Source organism: Nyctibius grandis, chromosome 10 (genome assembly GCF_013368605.1).
Source record: "Nyctibius grandis isolate bNycGra1 chromosome 10, bNycGra1.pri, whole genome shotgun sequence".
Lineage (NCBI taxonomy): Eukaryota > Metazoa > Chordata > Aves > Nyctibiiformes > Nyctibiidae > Nyctibius > Nyctibius grandis.
The window spans coordinates 21312476-21337591 of NC_090667.1; the positions used below are offsets into that span (position 1 = coordinate 21312476).

The 25116-nt window shown below is 38.2% G+C and overlaps 2 protein-coding genes across 12 annotated transcripts in view; both read right to left on the bottom strand.

Moving 5' to 3' along the window:
- TASOR (transcription activation suppressor) overlaps positions 1-14022 on the bottom strand; it is a 34708-nt gene extending 20686 nt beyond the window's left edge. For 3 of the 4 annotated variants that reach the window (XM_068409599.1, XM_068409598.1, XM_068409600.1), the window contains exons 1-7: positions 13588-14022; positions 6043-6188; positions 4812-4904; positions 3849-3921; positions 2384-2475; positions 1871-2029; positions 494-621 (exon numbers count right to left, since the gene is read on the bottom strand). In XM_068409599.1, the coding sequence (XP_068265700.1) occupies positions 494-621; positions 1871-2029; positions 2384-2475; positions 3849-3921; positions 4812-4904; positions 6043-6188; positions 13588-13942 (1046 nt within the window). In that variant the 5' untranslated portion in view covers positions 13943-14022. Of the gene's footprint in view, positions 1-493; positions 622-1870; positions 2030-2383; positions 2476-3848; positions 3922-4602; positions 4666-4811; positions 4905-6042; positions 6189-13587 lie in introns of those variants that run through there. The other variant, XM_068409601.1, reaches the window with a different exon arrangement.
- A 6481-nt stretch (positions 14023-20503) lies between these two features.
- ARHGEF3 (Rho guanine nucleotide exchange factor 3) overlaps positions 20504-25116 on the bottom strand; it is a 137837-nt gene continuing 133224 nt past the window's right edge. For 3 of the 8 annotated variants that reach the window (XM_068408707.1, XM_068408710.1, XM_068408709.1), the window contains 2 exons: positions 24837-25020; positions 21675-23905 (listed from right to left, as the gene is read on the bottom strand). In XM_068408707.1, the coding sequence (XP_068264808.1) occupies positions 23559-23905; positions 24837-25020 (531 nt within the window). In that variant the 3' untranslated portion in view covers positions 21675-23558. Of the gene's footprint in view, positions 20645-21674; positions 23906-24836; positions 25021-25116 lie in introns of those variants that run through there. The other 5 variants (XR_011048835.1, XR_011048833.1, XR_011048836.1 and 2 more) reach the window with 5 other exon arrangements.

Sequence of the window (25116 nt, forward strand, 5' to 3'; positions counted from 1 at the left end):
TGCTATTTTAGATATCCTGATACAGTCCCCGCATCTGGATGCCTTCCTATCAGCATAGGTATCATGTTGTATCTGTCATCAACTACCCATTTAGATATTCTCTCCACAATCAGTAAGACGACACCAGTGAAGAGTTCAGTGACAAAGTACACAGAACATTCTTTTAGAATACCAAACCAGATAATGCGTGAACATTTTTATGTCTGTGAATTTCCTCAGATAAGCAAAAAACCCTCTTTATACAGGGATTCCACCTCAGCAGGAGGAGAGTAGGTGAAAAGAGCAGCAAATTGCTTCCTACAGGGGACAGCCTGCTGCATAAAACCAATTTTGTCACCTCTTACTTTGCATTAGAAGTTTTTATTATTCTAAGTCCCTGTGACATGTCCATTCATTTCAGCACTGTTCATCTAAATCAATTCTAAGCTACCGCCAAGAGCTACGAATTCTTCACGCTGCATGCAGTCTCTCTAAAACTCATTTCCTAGCTTACCTTGACTGGGAAAAGAATTTTGGTCCTTGCACCATTTCATCTTTGTAAGTAAACGAAACCACAGCATAAGGACAAACATGTCTTGGTCTTCGCCTTATGTCATCAAAGCCATATTCATAAAAATAGTACTAGAAGAAGAAGTGAACACAATGTTAAATTAGAAGTCTGGTAAACTGTATTTTGCAAACATACTAACAATCCGTGACCTTTCTTCACTGAAAGGCACACTCTGTTTCACAGGAATAGCTTACAAAATGTATCTCATTACTAATGACTTAAATAAACAAAGGGAGTTTGAAACGCATTATGCCAAACATTAAATGGTATGTAAAACAAGTTTTAAGGTACTATGATAAATCACATTTATGTTCCTTTTACCAGCAGCCTATTTCTTCAAAAGCTGATACGTAAAATAAGGAAGCTTTTAAATGCCTTTCTCATATGTACTTTATAACACAATCAAAGTCATTTTTTCACCTTCTCCTCACTCCTTTATCAAACACTGACAGGATGGACACTCCTTCAGGAGCTGAGCAAGAATAAAAAAATAATTTTGCAACATTTATTTGAAAGGATATTCTTGATGAGGTAAGGGACAATTAACAAAACCAAAAAAAATTTCACTGAGGAAAGTAAATATTGCTATGAGTTTTGGAGTCCATCCTTAGTTCAGTCACAAAATTCTAATGTCAAAAGAAAACTGATAACTAAGGCAAGTTTGTAACAAGAAATGAAAACATATGTTCGTTTTCTAGCCATCTGATTCAGTGCCCAGCTCTGATTTATAGAAGTCAAAAGAAGTCGTAATAGGGAAGAAACTGCTTTCAAGTAAGTATGCTGAGATCTATGGACTTGATGGAAAAATCTGGAACTGATGCCATTGTCTCCTCCCTCACCATCTCCAAACCTGACAATTTGGTAAGGGAAACCAAAGAAAGAAAAAAAAAAAGAAAAAAGAAAAAAAGAACCAGAAAAACGTTGTTCTTTCCTAGCCGATGTTTTCCCTTTTATAAGTCTCACTTAATGCCACTTCTACTTTTACACTTCAAACTCCACATATTATCTCCTCTCTTCCCTGGCCTACATTCCAGTCCCCGTGTACATTCCCTAGCTATTTCCTATTCCACCTACATCCTAATCTGAAGGAGATCTTCTCCATCAGGTGCAGGTATATATAAGGGAAACAGCAGAGGCTGACATGTTGCTCTGTAATTTCTAATACATCTGTGGACTACTGCTAAACGTACACCAGACTGCAGCGTTACAGGACACGCTCAGTATTTGTTATATCTTCAGTGATTTTATCTCCGTCATTTCAAAAGTTCTGTTTATAAAGTTCTTATATAAGAAGTTAACACATGCTCAACTTTCCTCTACCTGAGTAAGTTCGTAGGCTCGATAAGCCAACAAGGAGGTTACTTTATTTGCATTCTTTGAAACATGACACTCATGCTTTGGTGTGGGATCTAATGCACTCTTTATTGTTGATTCCATTGTTTTCATACCGATGTGGTCATATATGCATTTCATTTTTCCCTGTAATAAAGGAGAAGAATTGTAAACATAAGCTATTTCCTGAAAACAGGCAAACTGCTTCAAGTACCAAAGGAAGTAAGAGCAGTGAAATGAAAACAGGTCATTAAAAAAAGTAATTTATAGAAGTATATTATTTTCATACTTTCAAAGAAAACAAGACATTTTCACCTTTTATAAACATTTATTATGCTTTACTTAAGCTCAGTGTCAACATTGGATTTTAGACCTGGTAGGATTCTAGTTTCTCTATAAGCAGATAATTATGTAAATGGACGTTCAATAAGTTAGGTTAAAACCACCTTTATTTTATTGGTAAGCAATATAATCCTTCAAGATTAAGCAAGAGAAATTTACCTTTATTATTTTAAAAACAATCACATCTCCAGTTGCTCCAGCTTCTAGAGGATTAGGCTGCAATAAATCAGCATACCTGGAGATATATACACCTGAGTGGAGTATAAAAAAAAAAAAACACATTATGCTGAATGTTAAAATATTATTAGAAGTTTAAGAAGCATTACATGGGATTAAAGCTCGATGTATACAAAACAATAAAGATACAACAATTTTTTTGGAATATGATGAGAGACAGGTGTAAGGGCATGTTCACAATTTGCAACTTCAAGACAGAAGAATAAATGTTTACTTGCACCAACTGCAGTATGAAACACCATAGCAGAATATGGACACTAGCTCTGTTTGAAAGGGGCACACTCACATTACTGAAGGTGTTGGGACCAAGAGGACAAGCCCTGCCCAAAGCCTATACAGATAACTGCTTTCAGGTGTTGTTTCAGGTGTGCCCCATTGCACAATGTGGAGATAAGCACTGAAGGTATGATTGAGAAATAAGGCAGGAAAACACTGGCATCTTCAGCAATCTTTCATCCTACACTGCTGACAAAAATACACTAGTTTGGAATCATGAACTGACACTTAAATGCAAAGGTAAAATAATTTCTTGCTTTTCAACAGTTCAACCATAATTTCATAGATTTTAGGGCCTCAAACACACACTGTCACTTGCTGGTCTAGCTGACTGCCTCAGATCAAATAGCTGTAACTGAACTCAGGTACTCAGAAAAGCATCCATTTTGCTTAGGTTCCTCTCATTCCAAGTCTGTATTTAACTGCTTTGGTAAGTTGCTCCAGAACCTTTACTGGCCAAAACAGTAAAAAATTATGTGCTCATCTACCTCTGCTCTCACCTCCCTCGCATCTGTTCCGCTTTCAACATTCATATTGGCACCTGTGTATCGTGTTATTCTTACAGAGAATGGCAAAATTATTTCTTAATTTATTTTCTATTTGAAAAGTTTTGCAAAAGGAACTTTGCATCTTGCACTTTCAAATCTCTTAACACCTGGGAAGAGTCACAAGTCTCCAATTTATCTATGCTCTTCTTGGATTTGTGGCTTCAAGAACTTCAGTTCTATCCACATCAATACTAAGCTGAGCTACTATTTCCTTTAGGTATTTCTGAATGCATACACATGCATGTATGAATGTACAAACACACAGAGGCACAAAGCCATTAGTTCTTTGGCCTCCAAATTTTTCTGGGAAGACATGATATATTGGTTTGATGTAAGCCGAAATGAGAATTAGGTCTTCCCTTTAGGAAAATACTTTAAATTACCTAGTCAAAAACAGAGTTACAAAATAATAGTCTGATGTCAATCTACTTTGCTAAAAATACCTAGCTGTGATGTTCCTGCAGTAAGTGATAGAAAGAGGACTGAAAGTTTACACAACTGCATCACATTCTCTGCCAACTCATACTGAATAATACCAGCACATATAATCAAAAGATAGTTACCCATGAAAGGGCTGCCGAGAATTGTTATTTTGGAGTGGCCCACCTGCAGCCCCTTTTCGCATATGCTTCGGATCTGAAGAGAACAGACATTTTTTTAGGCAACTCTATCAGGAAAGCCAGAATATGAACAGAACAAACAGTGAGAAACAACAATTACAGAATTTTGATTGAGCTAAAAAAAAAACATCCCCAAAAAACCCTTACAAACAAAACCACCCAGAGGTAAGACTAGTCTGAATTGCTATATAAACTGTTAAACTGTGCAAGTCAAACACTCGGTATGAAGCAGTTACAGACTCACGTGTATCTTAAAAAAAAGAGCCTCCCTATACTAAACATACTTGATGAATGTTACTTGCTTTTAGTACACAAGAGAAGTAAACTTGCCAAATGATTAAATACTTAAGAAACCCTGGCTCTGTAATAGCAGAAAAAGCACATAAATTCCCTTTCCATCACTTTCATTAAAAACATATCATCAAAGAAGAGACACAGAAGATAAGGTCCACTTTCTAATATTACAGGTTACCTTCTCCTTGAGGTAACCTCTTCTTGACTCAAAAAAACAAACAAAAAACAAACAAAAAACCCAACCCACCAAAATCCAACTGCAATAAAAACACGCGACATTCCTTTTTCAATTAAAATAAAAACAGAACACAAACCCAATAAAAACCTACATGCCATTCAGAAAATCCATCCTTCTATTTATAAAACAGAGAAGATACCTTACAGAGACATGTAAATGGAGCACCTTAAACAGCAGAGAATAAAGGATTTAAATGGTGACAGAATATCATATCTCTTTCCCATCCTTCTACGCTTTCCAGTGCTGAATTTTGCAATAATAACTTAAAGAATAGCGTGTCAATAAAAAACACTGTTAAAAAAAAACAAACAAACAAAAAACCTCTTAATTGAAAAAGAACAGAAAGCATTTTATAAGCAGTTTTGTTTTCTTACCTGAGGTCGATCAACCATCAGAAATGCATAGCTTTCAGAAAGCTCTTTTTCTAGGCGACCATCAAATTTCAGCTCTCTGCGTTTTTCTGTGAACTATTATTACAGGAAGTTCTTAACACATGTACACAGATTACTGCTGTCACTTTCAAGTGTCAACGTTTTAAGGCCCCAGGTATGTTAGCAGACCCAAGTGTACAAAAATAATCAAAAGATAATTTGAATGAGACTATAGTATGCTAAAATTAAATTTCAAAAACATTATACCCATGGGAAATATCACTGGCTTGATCTGCCAGAAGATTTGTTTGTTTTTTTAAGGAAGAGACACTCTTCAAACAAACCTGTGAAGTAATGTTTTAGTGTTATCTTTGTAGCATAACTATCTAGAAGCGTCCAGCTCGATGCCTTCCATATAATCCTTGAAATTCCAGAAATAAGCCTTTTTTGCTTTTTAGGAGGCAGACCATTCTCTCTTATGTTGCACATGTATTTTTGCAGTTGCACCTCACTGCCACTGAGGCGGTTTTCATCAGTTACAATACTCCTTAGCTGTAACCATGAATCATAAATGTTATAGTAGCAGAAAAAAAAATGCTTCAGAGTTTACCTTAGAGTTTCAAGATTAATAATTATAGCAAACCAATTATATATTCTCTTACTCCATACGTGAAGCTTTTTGGCACTGGGACTGAAAACTTATTTCACAGCCAAGGCTGCATTTAAGAGACGTCAGATAAGATACAGCATAAGTGCTTCAACTAGGCTGCTCCACTTACTAGTTCAAGTACTCAACTCTTTTATGTACTTCTTCTTTGAAAACAACAAAATTAGAGACTACATAAACTTAGTATCAGAAAAATATTTTAAGATTAAGTTTCACAGGAAGCATCAGGCCTTTCAAATAAGACAGAAACATCTTTCCAGGTTATTAAAAATATGTAAAAATTAAGAAAGTCTTCGAAAACTAAAAATACAAAGACACAAGTGGTGCCAAATATAATTTTTCTTTTAGTCTTTTTTGAGTATCTGGCAGATAAGATTTTATGTCTATGCAGTAATAAACTTGCCTGAAAAATAGCTGCTTACATTTTTGGGGATGTGAGTTTGCAATTAAATATCAAGCACATAAGTAAAAATAATCTCCAGGTCTCTGCCTCTAGACTCAGCAAAAAACATTAAATTTCATTTTACTTTTACCTTATTCATAAAGAGAAACCACAAATATACTCACTTCCTTTTCCAACAGTTCACTATGAACTAAGCTGGCTCTGTTGTAACTAAAATTGGACACTGAACTAGGTTCCAAGTAAGATGAATGCAGAATCTTCACAACATCCTCAAATTCTCGAGAGCCTACAGCTACTGGCTGAAAGAGTGCTATAAAAGAGAAGAAATAAAATCATAAGCCCCAACACACATCTGAAAAAATTCCAAAATTTTCCAGTTCATTGACAATTTATACATAAAGACAAATAGTTCATGATTCAACTTAGAATACAAATCACCTAAAATATTTGAAAAAGATGGAATTTAGGCTAGAACGTTTAAATTAAAGTTGCACAGAATTACAGCATCTTAAAAAAACCTCATGTTTCTTTATGCTTTTTTAATATTACTCTCGAACAGCTAGTTCTCAGAAGTGAATAAGGGAAGCACCTCAAATCTGAATTTATCCTTTGAAAACATCTGATATGTATTGCAAAACACTGTAATTAAACTTTTAGAACTTTAATTAAACTAATTAGCTCTTTTAATTAAGAACCAGGAACAAATTGTTCTAACAAAAACCTCAACAACACTTTCATAGCTTTGCCTCTCTTTAGAGCAATTACAGAGTTTTTTGTTTGTTTGCGTATGGTAATTAGGCTAAATATGGACAAATTCAATACTATCTTAAGTCCAATAAGCTCCTATTATTAAAAAACACACTGCTGGCGTTCATACTTTATGATCTTACCCCTTAAGATAACTGCTTTAGAAGGAAAGCTCTTCATTTGTTGTTGTACAAATTCACCTTCTGGGCAAACCTTTGCCTACGCTCACACACTGAAGTGCTCAGCTCCCCAGGCTGCTTTATTTGTATTTGGGTACTGAAGGCGACAAACTGATCAGAAGAGCAAGCCAAGAGTGGGCCAGCAGAGATCTGAGTGCAGATTTCGAGACTAATGTCTAGGAAAATGATACTCCTGGGGGAACTGAACTAGTTCAGCATGGCAAGTGTTTTTCTCCCTGGGGAAACTTCCAAAATACTCACAAGAGTATTTTGTGGTATTTGCAAACTCCAGACAGAGTATTCCCAACAGATAGTTCTGAGACAGCTTTTGGTCTTTTTGTAGGAGGGCCTGTTTTTCTCTACCAAAGTAAACCCCCAAACCACCACCACCTGAAATCGCTAGAAGTTACAAGTGTTACAAGAGCCTCACATAAAAGACAATCTACCATTATTCTAACAGCAAATTAAATTTAATTACTTAAAGTGTATCTCCAACTTCATTAAATAATACGGTAGTAGATTTAGATAGCAATCTTTTCCTCATTTGCAGGAAATATTTACTGCAGTAGCCTCAATATAAAACAAATGTTGAAAATTAAACTGAACTGGTTTGTGTTATCTAGTAAAGGCTGCATTTACACACACACTTTATAATGTAATACTACAGCCACAAACTAAAGTAAAGCAATGATTTGACACCAGCAACAATGAATAAGTGATTTTCTAAGAGTGGACGTTATGAAAGTGATAAAGAAACTGTTCTTATGTAACACCCTTTTTAGTAACAACGCCTTCAGTCTTGAAAGGCTGACAGCAATATGGGAGGAAAGATAATGGGAAGTGAATGAAATTCTCAACTTAGTACTGCTAAGACTGAATGCATTTGTAGTGAAGAGAGAAACACTCATCAGTAAAATATAAACCCAGCCTACTATAGATAAACACACACTGGAAAAGCACCTCCTGTCCCACCCCATCCCCACACCTCTTACATCTTTCTGACAAGGAGTTACAAAACCCTAGCATTGTAGGTACATGAGTTTCACACCTTGCCTGCTCCTCTTCCATCTCAAAGGACCAGTTAAGGCTGAAGGTTACCAATGCCAGCTGCCTGTCCAAATTTCCCACTTCCTTAACAGTGATTACTGCACCCTACCCCTTCTCCTTCCTTCCCCCTAGAAATCCATGCTCAAATCCAGCCTATTTATTCCATCTTGAGTCCAGGCAAGTAGAAAACTACAGGACTAGCTAGAAAGAGCGACCACAAACTATACACAATGTCTTGCCTACTTCTCAGATGCAAATCTAGGAAGAGACATATTATTACATCAATTAAGATCCTATCATTCATTCAAATACTGTCAACTACGTTCCCATTTGTGTTTAAACATTTCCTGCTTTGCGGAAAGGTCTGACAAGTGAGCTGAGACAGAGTTGCCCAAGAACAGCAAATCCCCCTGTTCTTCAGCTAGCGAGAACCTACATAAACTACTCTACAATTAGCTCTCAACAGATTTATGGAAGAGCTCTACCTTATGTCTTAAATTATGGAACACAGCAAATTAAAGACAAAGATTGTTGCAGTTTTTTCTTCAATTTCTTAGCAGATGACTGAAAGTATGTTTTATTACTATGGTTGCTTATTATTCAATAATAGATACACTTGCTTGTACTTTACCAAATTTATACCCTAAACATCATCTAAGTTCACCAGAGATGCTACTGAAGCTAGAAGAATGGCTGTTGCTGCCTTTGTAGTGAAGGCAGCTCAAAACTGCAGTATTTTTAAGTACTTGGGCACAAAAGTCACTTTTGCAATTCCTGTTTTTTAATTTGGGAACATATAGAACATTAAAACAAGACTAATTCCACCTAATTGATCACATCAGTCCAAGAACAAGACCTTACATCCACCTTTTAGTACGAAAATGCTTTAGGAGGAAAATCCAAAAACTTCACGGTAAAGGAAATTCTATTCCTTTGATGTGCACTGCCCACTCAATACAAAGTGAACAAGAATAGCAACTACACATACAATCTTGGCTTAGTTTACTTCATGTATAAATTAAGAGTAATTGGCTTCATGATCACCTACTGACTGAGAAAAAAGGAACGTGAATGAAATTTGTTGAATGTATAATCCTTACAGAACTCACACACTACTTATGTTTTGAAGAGTACTTATAAACACCAAATTTCATCCTGCCTGCCTGACACATTTTCATATATAGTAGTGGCAGACAATCCACACTTGGTTTGAGAACTAGACAGCACCCACTAAGCATTTCTTCTTCAGGGGTAGCCTGCGAATTTTGTATCTATTGCATTCTATTTCAGAGTTGCCAAAAGATGGATGGAGCAAGGAAAATCTTGTAAACTGACTGCAGGACAGCACTGTAATCATAAAGTAAGAAAATAAGTCACTCAGCTTTGAATTTCAGATAAATTACCACATACAACAGTTAAAAAATGTAAAGAGTGCATGGCATAAGCTGGTTTTCCTTGTTCAAGTATGACTCTTCAAACGCACTGATCATATGCTTCCTGACAGGCTCAAATCCACTTTCACAGTTCTTCCAGAACATGAGGCACTGCAGGCTTCAGGTTCTTACTGAAAACCTGAAAACATTACCTACTGAGGTAACTAGCAAGTCAATACGTTTCAATTTGTCATCTAAGCATTGGTGCTGAAGGGCAGCTATTTTCTCAAAGGTTAAGGTCACTATAGAAGGGCCTGTACCTCACTTAACAAATGAGTTCAGAAGCAAGAAAAACATCTGAAAACTACTAAACTAGACCTTCTCTAGCAGTCACCAAATCGTATGTTCACAAGCAAAGGATGAGGTTATTAAGCTTATCTCCAGTCCTACATCAAAGACCAGTAGCATGTGGATATATATTTTTCAGGCTCACTATACAATCCTGATGTGGGTATGCTGCACCTTTATTGGACCTGTGTAAATTAAAGTTATTTATGTAAGGACTAACCTGCAGTATCTTTATAACACTCACAAGTCAATTATTGTGGGGTTTGCTGGCTTGTTCTGCAGAAGTAAAAGTAAGTAAATAAACATTGGTTTTGTTTAGTTTGTACCCAGTGTATTGGAACATATGTAAGTATATTTAGGTGGAAACTAAAACTAGTTAATACAGTACCTAGTCTAGGGACAGACATTGGACTTGATGTTCAGATGCATATAATTCCCTAGAGGCTTTCAGTTTCTTTTTCACAACTGTCTGATGCTTCAACTTGAGAAAACTGAGTTTGAAGTTAGCAGGTTTGTGTTGTGGGGGGTTTTTTAAGTCAGAATGTGAAGCAGAGGAAGACAGAGACATTCTCTTCAAGAAATCCTGAACTAACTTTCAAGTGAAGATAAGAAAATTACTTATTTTATTATCAGGTAAGTTGGCAGAATGCTAGCACTCTTCACAAACAAGCCCTCCTGCTACAAAAACTCCATTGAGAAGCATCATTTTAAGTCTTCATTTTTTAAGACTAAGACCAAAAATCTGTGGTGCTAATGAACCATAATGTTGTTACTTATGTGATTTTTTTTTTTGGCCCAAAATGTCTTTTGCTCTCAAAAGGCCTAAGTAGTTATCAAGTTCAAGGATTGCTTAATGAAATCCCCATGTAGAAATAGCAAGTAGCCAATAGCAGATACACAACTCTACCAATGATATGGAAAATTAGAAGACAAAAGACAAGGCAAAGCGAAATACCAATCCTATTAAGTAGAAAAGGGACAACCTGGACCTCCAAGCAAGTACTGCTAAGACTTCCATGGACAAAAGCAAGACCATTTTTCCCCCACTCAGCCTGAGAAACAGCAGTCATTTGTTAACTTGGTAGACCATGGAAACAGATGTCCAACCTTTACCAACAAGCAACCCCTTAAGTCACTGGTTGCTACTTGAACATGTTTTTTGGAATTGCCTTTTGGTATGAGGACCGCTCAGAGTTCAGTCAGTCAAAAAATGCCCCTCCAGTGCTTTATCTTGAAAATCTGTTTTCCTCATCCTATTAAACAAGAATCTTCGAAGTTTCAGGCAGACTTGGACACCTGAGAAGATCTGACAAGCAAAGCAGAATAGGCCATGACAACTGGCTACAGTATTAAGGTTTTTTTTTAAAAAAAAAGCTACTCAAGAGAGAACACCACCATTACTAAAGCGCATGTACCAAGAAAACAAACTTTTCAAGACACTTAAGTAGGAAGACAAATGCACGCACAAATTAAAAAAAAAATAAAAATCTCAGAGCCAACCTTTTTTACAGTTTGTTTTCCTGAATTCTTCTGCTAGGAAAAAAAAAAGGAAGTCAGAAGACAGACTCTCTGTGACAACTAACCACGGTTAGTTTTAAGAAGTTATGTTTCCTTCCGATGCATTTCTCCACATTAACAAGGTTCTTCCTGTTGACTTTTCAGTCCCTTGTCAGTCTCCAAATAGAGGTGGAGATAAATTCCAGAAAGGCTAAATAAGCAGCTAAATCTTAAGTTTTCTAGGATTTTCCCCTTACATTTTTGTTTTGCAGAATCAATTTTTAATTGCTTCACAATCAAAAATTGTTCCCAAAACACATTTTGGTGCTTAAAAAAAGAAAAATCATAAAAAAAAATAACCCCACCCAAATAACAAAGTCATCCTGTACAGATTTTGTAGTTTGTACGTGACAGATGAGTCTTCATAATCAAGACAGCAAGTATCTCTCGGGATGGTATGTCCAGGAGTAAAATGGAAGTTTAAAAAGCAAAACAAGGACAATTCCAATACAAGGAAGGATGGAGGAAGCTTCCATATGTATTGTTTCATGCTGGAATTTAGAATCTAGCCAAGAAAGCTCTTTTGAGAAAAACAGATGATATTCTGATTATTTAGTAATTTAACAAGATGTATTTGAACACTGGTAGTAAGCATGTTGTAAGCATATACCACTACAATGTCAGACAATCAATGCACTGCTTATCTTCTAGTTTAGTTCCAGAACCAATTTCATTGCATCACTTCTCAAACGCCAATGCCAATTCCAATAACAATTTGGTTGTCCTCAAAGATCATGTTGGCAGTTTTTGCGCTAGCCCACTTTTGCTAGTCTTACCTACGACACGCTCTCTCAAAGCACTTTGTGTTATGGTATCACATGGCGTAAGACCAACAAGCACCAACTATAAGCAACTATGTCACCACAAGCACCATGGACAGAATGGAGAAAAGTCTGTTTTGAGAACTTTGGAAACCGTAAGTGAGCAGTACGATTAAAATGTCTGAGAAGTGCTCTGTAAACTGAAAGGGAAAGAAAAAAGAGAAGTATACCAAAAAGTAAGCCCCTAAGAATGGGTCAAATGACCTTGACATTAGCAAATGCATTTTAGGTAGAGTAAGAATGGCTTCCTCTTCTACCCTAGAAGCCACAGAAGCCTGATGTTTGAACTACATATTCTAAAACTTTTTACAGACTGTAGCAGGTGGTTCTGCCTAGGCAAATGATGAATTGTATGACCCAAAAAGGTATTTTGCAGGTTTTCATTCACATTGGAGCCAATGCTAGAGAGGAACTTCAAATGTCTGTCGTTAAGTACTGAACATTTCTGAGGTATATTTAAAGATATTCAAATGTAACCACACTTGGGTCTGACATATGGAAGTCCAAGAGGCACCATGTTTTATCCAGACAGTTTTCTGTCAGATTAATAATAAGAGATGACTTCTTCCTCCAAATCAACCCAGTTCTTTTTACAATGAATCTCTGCCAGACTTGTATCGCCACTCGGGGGGTGGCAATGGGAAAGAAAGGGAAGAAAAGGAAAAAGTGGACATTACTGCCAAAAATGTAAGGAGGGAAATGGAAAGACTGGATAATGAAATAAACCTACCTTCATCTCTTCCTTACAGAAGAAAGCATTTCAAGAAGTTAGATGTTAGACTCTTCTCTGAAGAACTAGAAGCCTATGCGAACAGGTATTTTTGTGATGCGTACTAAGTTACCAACCCCATGCTGCAAAAGGTCAAGAACCTCAGTTCTTGAGGGAGGAAGACATGTCTTCAACGCCACTTAACAAAATCAAAGATAAGCAAAAGCCAATGGAGCCTCACGAAAAGCAAGAAATACCACAGGCTTTTAGAGGAAGAGTTACTCGGAAACCAAAAAACAAACCCTGGATGCTTGGAAGAGGAAAGCTTCTAAGGCGAGGCATGTGAACGTGGGAAGCTCACTTCCTCCCTGCAAAGTAAGTAACTTTCACAAGATAAGAACAGTCTTCTGCGTATCATCAACGAAGGACAACTATGCTCCGTGTCTGCTAGTCTACCCTAAACAGGATTACACCCCCCTCCTGCAGGGAGGAGGTCAGGGGAAAGAGAAAAGCAAACCATCTTCTCTGTGCATCCATGTCCCAGAGAACCATCTTCTCTGCATGCGACTGCATCGCCAGAAGTGGAGCCAGGATCAACACTCAAGCCCACCCTGATTGCATCCAGCTTTTCTGTCCTTTTAAAGCAACGGTCTGAAATTCAAGCCAAGTTTTGTTTTTTTTCTCTTCCTCGTGACAAAATGAAAACGAAAAAGAAAGCAGGGAGGGGTAGGGAAAGGAACGACTGTAAAAGCCTCTCTGACACTAACAATCTCATCCCCAGCAGCCTCGCCAGTCCAAGCCGTGCCACAGCCTCCTCCACACCCGCAGGATTTTGCATGCAGTTGTGCGAGGTGCATAAAGAGCCTGCCTAATGAATAAGATGAAGAGGGGAGTGAGGGAGAGAAGGAAGGGAAAGGGAAGGAACAACCTTTCTTTTCTCTGCTCTTCCTGGGGATCTGAAAGTTCCTCCTAACAGGCAGGTCTTCTGGGGGCTTAGGGAGAGGGGGAGGCCCCCCCAACACACGGCTGGGCGGCTGCTGGTGCTGTTGTTCATGTGCCGTTGAGATGCTGCTCCTGCGCTGGCTGCTGCTAGTGATGCTGAGGTTTGGGGGGACCTTGTCCTCTGCAGCAACAGCAGCCACCAGCAGCGCCTCCCCAGTGCTACTGCTCTCAGAGCGTCCGCCATTTTGTGTGGTGTCCTCAGCGGCTCCTGCTCTATTACTCTCCACCCCGAGGAGGCCCGCGCCGGTCTTCCCTGTCCGTTGATGCTGCTCCGGTTCCATCTCGCCACCACCGGGGATCACGGCATCCGCCCTTCACTCCCACCGCCGAGAAACGAGCACGATAGCCCGCGCCTTCTCTTCCTCCCCCTCCAAACTACCCCTTCCCCGGCGCCATGCACCGCCCGCTGCCGCTATTGCTCCCCCTCCGTCCGCTCGCTTTATGGCAGCCCCGGGCCCCCTCCCCGCTCTCTAACATGGCGGCAGCGCACACAGAAAGGGGGCGGGGCTGGAGCCAGACCGGCTTAGCCAATCGCTTCGCGGAGTAAGTTATAAATCCAGGGGCAGCCGTTCGCCTGCCCGTGCCGGGGGCGAGGCCGCAGCCGCTTTCACGGCGCGTCTGCGAGCGAGGGGCGGCGGCTGCGGAGCTGTGTTTAAAGTGGTGGCAACCGCCGCCGCCGGTCGGGCGAGGCCACGGGCTGTCGGCGGCGCATGAAAAACGTTCCCCCCGCCCCGCGGCCTGCCGGGAGGGGGCGGAAGAGGCAGCTCGCTCGTTTCCCGCTCCCGTCCTGCCAGCGGTGTGGGCGAGGGGAACGCGCGGCTCCGTCCTCCGGCGCTCGAGAGAAGCCCGAGGCGAGCTCCCGGCGCGGCTGAGGGGAGCGCTGGGCGGGGCAGGTCCTGGTGTCCGCCGCCGCATCTGTGGGGGGCGCGGGGCGGGCGCTGGGCCCACCTCCGCGTTCCGCCGGCACGGGGCAAGCGCGGGTCCGGCGCGCAGGCAGTGCCGCGGGGAAGAGGGGACCGAGTGTTTTCCTGGCCGGTATCGCCACATGCCTCAATCTGCAGCTAGCAGACGGCACATCATTCATGGGATGCGTTAATGGGCACGCAGGATTAGAATAGCCTCCCTGGAAGCGTGCTCAGGAAACTTACCTTGCCCGGGCACGAACCCCAGGGCAGCGTTCAGGCCAAGTAGCGCTTTGCCATGTGCGTTGGAGGAGGCTGGCTGGGCGGGTGAAGGTGCGGCTGCACAGGGCTCCCTCGCTCCTATCTTGGTAAAGCAGCCTGGGTACTTACAAAGTCATCTCAACTCCCAAGAACAAAAAGTAGCAATGCACTGAGGGTCAGCTCTTACTTCTTCCTCTCAAATTTAAAGTTCTTCTCAAGACACTGGCCAAAATGACAAAATTTCCCCTTTGAAGAATAAAAATAAATTATTAACCATGAAGGACAGGCAAAAATCTTAATACACTTTAATAGAATACTTGGATAGTCTCATGATGAATTAGACCACCACCAAATAATCTCCCCCCCCCCCCCCCCCCCCGCTTTATTGGGGGGGGTGGGTACAAACACTGACAAAACTTTTTCTGTATTTGGACTAACGTCTTCAGTGTAAGGAGTAATTCCAATTAAAACAGTAATAACAGCTTTGTACAAAGAGCATAAGAGATACAGTTCTTACTGAATCAGTTAAAAATATGAACAATATGGTTTGTTACACATTTTTGGGACAGAATCTTAAACTGCAAAGGAAATGTGTGTTATTGAAAAGACTTCTATGTCTTTGTGTAACTTCATTGAATTTAATCCTCTTTTATATGTTTAATCAAGTGCATGTAAGGTCATGACAAAAGACAGATTCTATAGTAAGGGTACTTAAGTGACAATAGCTATTTGTGTTCCGTGGCTTGTAAAACTACAAATTGCAAGCAAGCTTCAACAAGAAAAAACTGCATGTTCAAGTAACCAACTATTTGACCTTTTTCAAAAATAAAACAACTATAGTGTCTCATCAGTGGGATAAAGAATTACAGATCAACTGAAGGCAACTAATCCATTATACATACACCAAAGGGTACCATTTTTCAAATGCAGTGAAACCGAATGCTATAAATGGTTTTGGTGCTGTTGAAGCTAAGTCAGAAACTGTTTTCCAGCAGATTTACTGAGGAAACTAATGAGGTAGTATGCTGGGATGGTTATGTGCAACACATTTTTTCTTTCAGTGCCAGAGCTAAATAATAATGTGAAGCTGTTACAAGTTTTGTTTACCTACAAAGAAAATATGATGCGGTATTGCAAAACATGGAAAGGTCCTAACTTAAATTACTTCTCTGTCACAAGATCATTGTTCAGTCTGTTCTATATTCTGTAATAAAAAGAATAATGGGAGTGCATTTAAACCTTGTGATCATGGATGTAAATCAGCTTTTAAGGAAAATCAAGGCTTTAAATAACTGGTATTTCAAAACAATAAATAATGAAATTTCATCACATCTACAGTTATTAGGTATTCACAGATGAGCTTTGTTGGATTCCTCTGCAGTACTTTAAGGTGTTACTACCTCATGTTGTCCATCCTATACCTGTAGTGAAGGTCAGTGTCGAATCAGAAGGTGAACACTTACCTCTGCCACCCCTGCTGCAAGGCTTATAACTTCTGGTAAAAGAAGGGTGTGAATATGTGAAAGCCAAAGCAAAGACCTTTCTTTGGCAGCTCTGAGCAATGCACTAAAGTGCCTGCTGAAAAGAACCCATTCTTGCAGTGCCTAGGAAATACAAATACCAGATGTTTAATTTTACAAGTAACTAGCAAAACATGAAAAGCCCGTGATTTGTTTTCTTTGTTAGAAGTATACTAGTGATATAGTTGTTGAACAAACGCATATATTCATTAGTTACTTACACCAATTATCTTAAATCCTGATAAAAACTGCAGCTATTTACATTATCATCTCAAAAGCAGCTACCGAGCTTAAATGCAATGTTTTTCCTATGCAAGGAACAAATATTTTAACTGAGCCCTTTTATTTTATTCATCTCTTTTTAGATTACCTGTACATCAGAAAATATAAGTAACCTACCAACTCACAGTCTGGTGCTAATGGTAGCCTCCAGGGTGTTAAAAGAAGATAAGCTAATAATTATTAGGTTCTTCTTAGAAGTCTTTGGGAAGCCAGCCAAGTTTCAATAGGGTAATTAGTATCTATAACTATAATTTACATAAATTACAGAAACATAACACCAAACTTTTATCTAATTGCAGAAACACAGTGTTCAATTATCCAGAGGTAATAAAACCCACAAATGCAGTGTTCAACCTATGGATAAATTAAGACCGTCTCCCTGAGAACTTGATGTCCTGCCTCTGCAAGGATTCAGTGGAGAACATTATAGATGAGTCAATATATTACCAGAATAATTTTGCTGTACTTTACCTCATTCAAATAGAATTTCCATACACAGAAAAAAAGTGGAAATACCAATCTCATATTTAAGTCTGTGCTGATCCATTATACATCTCCAAACATGTCAACCTGTTTTATTAAGTTTGAATTGGCAAAGCTGTTAAAATCACTTCCAGGCTGTGTACATCTTCAATATACAACTACTTCAGTTGATCAGTGTTTGGATTTGATTACATCTGGCTTGCCTGCATTCACAAATGAGTGATAATACTACAGAGCTAACTTGGTGTCCTCACTCTCGTTTTACACATACACTTCTTTGCTGTAACTTCTGGGAACATATCTAATGGTTCTTTTGTGCTGCATGATATGAAAGACTGAAAGAATGGTGGTGTTTTGTCTAGAAGGAAGAGCATAAATAATAGCAGTTATCAAATGTGGAAAATGCTGTTGCAGAAGGGGAAATATTCTCTCTGTCCTTAGTGACTGGGATGAGGTTTAAGTTGTATCAAAGGAGATTTAGGTTAAATGTTAGGAAAAACTATCTAGCAATAGAAGTGAACTGGTGTTTTAAAGTTAGGTAAGACAAATTTCTTCCAGGAATGGGTTCACATTTATTTAATGTAGGTCCTTCCAACCATACTGTTTATTCTCATTCCACAAGAATTACTGAAAAGTGTATCTATGCTTTGGGCAGAGTGAAAGAATTTTCAAAAGAAAATAAGGTCTATTTTAACCATTAAGTTAATAAGATATAGTAAGTATATATGACTTTTTTTTCCCTTAGGAACACATAATTTTAGCATGTGTGTATATATATCTACACACACATACACAACCTTTATTTCCTTGCTTGTTTGAATTATCATAGCTCTACTGACGTACTGTTCACATTAGATGAAGATGTATCCACAGACAGTGAATAACCATATGACAGTAAGATTTCAAAGACTTCAGAAGAAACACTGAGTCTAAATTGCATATCAACACTGTATTCCAGTAATTCTGGAATGGAGCCACTTTGTATGGATCAGCTATAGAGCTGTTCAAATAAATTCAACAAGCACTAAAGAAACAGCTACAAAAAAAAAGGCAACAGAGTGGGAAAATACTGTCTACTCAAATTACCCTGTAACTGTGAGAAGGATGCTTACTACCACTTTCTCTCACAACGAATACTGAAAAATATGCTAAAGCATATGTTTACAATGTATTTAGACATGTTCAATAATGAGAAATATAAACATCATAAGCGTATATCATACAAATCCAAACAAGGAATGAAGTCTTGCTTATTTACCAAACAACATACAAAGAAGTTTTCCTCATTTACCACTTGCTTTAAAAAGATACTTCTTTGCAGTTGTACAAAATTATTTTATGTATTAATTAACATAAGCCTGGAAGAGATCATCACAAAAATTACTAAGTACTACTTGATAAATGATGTAACAATTTTGGATCACTGTACCACTATGAATCTTAAATCCTGATAAAATAGGTAGCAGGAATCCCAGTTCACAAAACAAAGGTTCATTGAAAAATCACCGTAGGAGGAGATTAGTTGAATACTCTGAAGTAAAAAAAAAAAGGTTATAAAATCTGTCACCTTATTGTCTTTCTAGTTTCTGGTTTCTGTGGTTTCTGACATTTGCCAAGCATTCAACCACGACTCCCTGGCTTGCACCAAGTGGTTTCCCACCCAAGTACAAAGCAGCTGCAGATCCCTTTGATTCTGAAATCAGATGATACATTAGTAATACAGACTTAGATCAGATTAATAGCCACAAAATGAAAGACATTTCTAAGGGAGGGTTGCATAAGGCTCCATGCTCAAGGAACAAACTTGGGTGCTTGCTCCAGACATTACCTCAGTATTCTTTTATGAAAGCAAACTTAGAAATGAAAAATATTATTTAGGCTGAGCATATTGTCACATTTTAAATAACTAGAAATTGAAATTACTATTTTACTTTCCAGAAGTTACTCTAGTGATGCAAAACACATCTCGTTTCATCAAATGTTTAAGTGCTATTTTTGTGCTGACTAAATTTTAGGTGCCAGGAGATCAAAGATAGGAGAACTGTATCATTAAACTCTTGACCATGCAAAGAGAGACAACTTCAGAAAATTCAGACACAAAACCTAATTTACACACTTGGAAAGAGCTTTAGTGTCATTTACCAGCCATGGAGAAAATACGCCTATGACAGTAAAAGGTGAGACAAAGTAGGGAAGTAGTCTCAGCTTGGCTTTGTAAAGCCAGGGATTAGTAGTAGAAATTAATCTAGTACCTCTTTCTAACACATTTGTTATCCTCAGGTGAAAGTCTGAAAATATCTACTTGTATTTTTTAAAATACTTTAATTTTTTAATTATGAATACATTTAATATCTTAAAATATTTTAAATTTAAGGTAATCCAATCAGCTCTAGAAATACGCCGTTATTTCCAGCAGATGGCAGCACCAACCTGCAGAACATATTACAGTAGTTTAAAATCCGTATTCACGAGTTAAGCATTAATACAGAAGAACTGTCCAGTCTGGAACTACAACCCCCTATTCAAAGGAAACAAATCTTCTTCCATGTATGTAGAACTCAGTTTCTGGCTCTGTTAGATCCTGAGAATCAAGCTGTCTGGTGCCAGACAGTGTCACCATAAAGCATCAACTTTTTCAAAAAGAACAACCCATTAAACTGGGATCTAATAGTTCTGATGTATCTTTCAAACTCTAGAAATTTCTGTGAAAGCTCAAGCAACCTGGTTCCCACTATTGCAGAGGCATTCCTAAGGCAGTATCCCTGGTTCAGGTGGGTCATGCTGAGTAGGAGTCACCACTGAGAAACACTTTCTCTGCCTTGGAGTTTTAACTTTGGGCCTGTCCTTTACCCAGATTCTGGCAATGGATTCCCTGGTACTGAGCTTCATAGACTTTAAACTAAGTGCTGCTGGTGTCTCATGGTGGACCTTCGTGTTCCAGGAGACAGATCTTCATCCTTGCATTGTTCTTTTCAGCGCTGCAGACCAAATCTAGGGAACCAAAGACCATAGACAGTTAAAGTTTCTTTTGTAGTCTCAGAGGACCCATGCAGTTCAAAGACTTCCAAGGGCATTCTCTGTGCTTACCTTTCTTTCTCAGTCAAGACAGTCTATGCTTTTACCTTTATTACTTCTGGTTCATCAGATCTTTCCACAAGCCAAGACTACACTGACTGACTGTTCTCATCAGGAATAAAAGAGCAAACAGGTTGCTAAGATTTGTCAAAAAGGTACGAAACTGCCACAGCAGCCTAGTGACTCCCTGCTCTTAAGAGCAAGATGCCTTGTCACTCACTCTTCTCCCAGATCGTGAGATCCAGAGTACTCATACCTCAGATCCACAGGAGCTGGAACTCATCCAGCATCTGCAGTCCTCTCCTTATTTTGCCGTCCCTTCATGGTGATCTCAGAAATACTTGACACCTCAGGCTCTTCACTGCCTCTTGCCTTTTTTACACACTCCACCTGTTCTCATTCACCTTCTTGCCATGAATGGCACTATTCTTCCATCTGAGACATGAGTGATCTAAGATCCCTTAGAGACGCAATATAAAAATTAAACAGCTTTAAACTCTCATTAACGGAAGCACTATACATGCAATGGTGGGTGACCTGAGAAATCAGAAGCGATTTTCTGCGTAAGAGTCACGCAGAGGCCTGTGCGTACTGCATGGCTGCAGTGTGCATGCCAGTTCACTGCTACAACTTCTCAGACTCCATTCTGCTGACACCGGGATTACTAACTATGATGGTCACTTTGACATATTTACTTATATTACTTTTCCTCTTTACTTTGCGTTCATCATTTTACATTTTACCCACCCTTTTTCATACATTTTATTGTCCATGCCCAGCCCCACTCCCCCCCGCCACAATCAAAAGTGATTCTTTCAAAAGCAGTGGCATTTTAAAAGTGCTAGAACCAAAAGAAGCTAACCAAATCCAGCATGATATTAGTATTCTTAAATTGGAAGGCTTAGTCCTTAAGATAATTTGAAAAACAACGTTATTAAGCATTATTAGATCAAATCAATAGCTAAGTGCATGTCAACTACAAAGCAAAGCTGAAACACTTGCACTGCAGCGTGTTCAACATGATGCTAAGTGGGCTGCTAAATGATAGTAAACAAACGTAAATTAATCTTACAAGATTCACTGGCTGGTTGGTGGCTTTTTACATGCCCCAAAATTCATCATCTCAATATTTTGGAATAATATATATTTAGTAGAGATATGACCCACAAGGAATCAGGAGAGAGAGAAACGGATAGCAGGATAATAATTTTTTGTTCCACCTACTTACTAAATTGATTATGTAATATCAAACGTTGAGGAATGTTCTGAATTCGGTGCAGTGACTTGTTTCTTCATTACTATTTTGTATCTAGCAAATTAGATCCAAATATGTAACACTTCCACAAGAATCAAAATATAAGCATTGGTCACATATGTTAAGCCTCACTGTGTGCACCGTTGGAATCTTTTTGTAGTCTTCTTGCACAGCCAACCAAACCAAATAAAAATCAATATGGTTTAATGTAATTTATTTGAAATGCTTCCAGAAAAGTTTAAGGCTATTATAAAAAAAAAAAAAGTAAATACACACATTCATTCTTTCTTCTCTATCTGAACACTTTACATGCTTTTCACTCTTCTTAAACATTTTGCTGAACAGGTTTTATGAAAAGGTTCATCATCTAATATGCTTTCCTATGCCTTTTCTTTTGCAAATGTTTCCTTTCTCTCATCTTCACTGGCATACTCACATTCAGCCGTAAGAATGAAGCAGTTGAAATAAATTACAAAGCCTGAAACAGAAAAGAAAATTGACTTTTTTTAAGAACTATAAATACAGAAATATCTTCTATAGGGTAAAAATGACATCTTTTTAAAAAATAAAAATACCTTGGTTTATATCGTTTATCATCTTGTCACATTGATTTCTGTAATGCACATCAGCATATATATGTAAGATACTTGAAACAGTAAATTTTCTGTAAACTTGTAGAACACAAGAAAAATGTTTTTGGCAATAACTTAGCAGGTTTTCTACTTTTGTTGGTACAAGTGCTTTGCACAGGTTATCTTGTGTAATACCAAACATCATTTACATTTATTATATCATTTTCATAGCTTGCCATACAGCACTGGCATTCTTTCTTATACTAAGAAATAAAATATTACCCAGGGATTCCTGAAAAGTAACAGGATGTTGAACCGACTGTTTTAGACTGCATTTAAGTGACTCATCTGCTTCTCATCATAATGAGTAGATTAAATCAGCCACCAGAAAACACAGTAACATTTCCAATTACAGCATGAGATTAAATGTAACAAAAACTTTTAAAACAAAACTTGAGAAAAATATGAAGGATGTAATACATCCTAAAGGAAAAGCAATTCCCTTTTTGTTTAAACTTTCTCTACATAATCCCACAGGGTATTTGTAGAGCACCATTTATATAAAATTGTCACTTAGTTTAAAAGCCATCTACATGTAAATGTAAACAACCATTTACAGAAATTTAAATGTTTTAACATTAGTTTAGTGGTGTTTAATACCAACAGTGGAGGTCAGTGGAGTGCAAAATGCTGAAGAGGGCCTATTCACAAGCAAAAGCTTTTTTCCATTCTTATCCTGTTTGGGATAAAATATAATATGGCACTGAAAGCAAACTACCAGCTTATTTACAAATACCCAGTATTCTCAGCATTTCATTTCATTCAGTGCTGGCTGTAGAGGTTTGTTTGGGTTTGAGTGTTGTTTATTCAGTTGATTATTTTTAGCATTACATGCTTTGATAAATAAACCATAGCCACTATGCTTTAGCTGACCAGATTTCAGTAAGTTCGGTTGCTGGATCTTAGGACAGTGCTTCATTTTGAAAAATTAATCCCTAAAGAGTCACTGGTTACCTGGCCCGCTGTTAATAGTTCTTGTTGATTTCATACTGCAAGAATTCAGATAGGTTATTGCAAGATGTTTTGCTTTTTTTCCAAAAAAATATTTTTTCCTTCCATGCCTTTATGAAAACTTACGATCTTGATTCCCATCCTGAAACTCCATATTAAGTCCACATCTTCAGCTGCCCCATTAAAGGGTAAATAAAGTACTTCAAAAATTATGAAAAGATTCTTTATGTAATGCACATATAAACAGTAGTTTAGATATTCTGTTTACAGCAGGACATTGAGAATAACTGGTCAAGTACCTCTTTCATCCACCTTAGATGTTTATGGAATATAATCACAGGACATGAGTTGCAAGAGATTCCAGCTTATACACATCGACAGTTACAGTACTACACTCATAGGTAGAATACAGGGAGGACTGCATTGACATTGTCACAAAAAGTATTTTAAAAGTGCTTCTCCAAATTGTTCCCTGTATGGAATGCAAATACTGTACAGGTAAGAGACAGATTTTCCTCCTGAATGGTAAGTTTTTGTCAAACATTGGTTTCTATTTGCTTTTCATTTTCACAAGAGTTTGTCTGTTCCATACGTTCACAGTCGATGCTGATCTCGCTGGTGTCCATACTACAGTCTGACTCACAGTCTGATTGGTCCATCTGCTCGAGCGTGGTTTCTCCCTGGGGTACTCTGCTTCCATTTGGTGACAAAAGAAACCGTGCTCCCGAGTTCAGCACGCCAGCTTTGCCTGCACACGTAACTTTTTCTTTCGCCTGGCGGATACAGTTAAGCCACTGTTGTTTGTTGAAGGAGTCATTGGCTTGGAGTGAGTGAGTCTGGCTTTGAGATCCATTTTTGAAGCTGACTCTGAAGAAGTTTTTGACTGAAAGAAACAATACATATCAAAACACTGAATGCTTTGGCTAAATGGACTTTATAATCAAAGAGTATATTTAAATAACAGAATCTGCAAAATCTTTGACTTAAGGTGTTTCCTGCCAACACCATGTCAGACCAGAGAGAAGAGTCTAGGTATCTCCTTGTTTTGTGAGGCAAGAACACAGAATGCCACAAGCACTTCTAATAATTTCTTATTGCTGGATTAAACAATTTTGTTTCTGCCATGCATGAGCTACCCATAAAGCTTTCAGTGAATCAGCAGGATTAAGGCTTCTCCCACACTTGAACGCCTCTCCTCCTACTTCTCTGCAAAGCAGATTTCCAGAACCTTCACTGAATACTGTGCCTTGTGTCAGCTGGAGATTGCCTCATCTCTTCCATTCACTTCACTAATAAAGCAAATACATACAAAAACCCCTCAAAGTTTTCACAAGGTAAGTGAAATTCAAATGACCCTTGTAACAGAAACAAGCATCTTTACAATATGCTTAATTAGAAGGACGTTAACTCTTATCAGTCTTAACACTGAGCACTACATTAATTATCAGCTGAAAGCCTTCGTTACGGAATAGCAATCAATGTCTCCATAATACAAGGAAAGTCATAACAGCTGAAGCTTAAGATTTCAAAATACACTTGCTTATAATTTTGTGGTTTTGCCACTACGTTCTACATATTCTCCCCTTCTGAATTCAGTACAGAAGCAGGCGTGTGGAGAAATCCCATTATCAATACAGGGAACTTTGAGAATCTAAAAGAAGCAAATTACAACATAATAAACCAGTTTGAAATAAAAATCAAGTTGTTGGATATAGATAATGTGAATTTTAGAGAAACCTGCCAATGAGACATCAGAATGTTATCTTAAGGCTATAATGATCCTATATGAGCAAATAAAAAAGGTGTAGTCATACTTCTCTCGTTGCTGAATGCACCACGTATGGATCCACCCAATCGCACCTCTCCATCTTGCAAGTCTTCTAGCACAAGCTCCCTCACCGGAACTGGCTGCCGATACAGCTGGTAGCAGAGCTGTTCATTATGGGTGATAGCTCGAGTAATCACCAGCACTTCTTCAAAGAGGAAGACATGCAGTTTCTGTTAAAAATTAAAAAATAATCAAGCATTATTCCTTTTTTTAGAATATCATTAAACCAAATTTATTTAAACTCTAGTATGTTATAACCTTGTGTT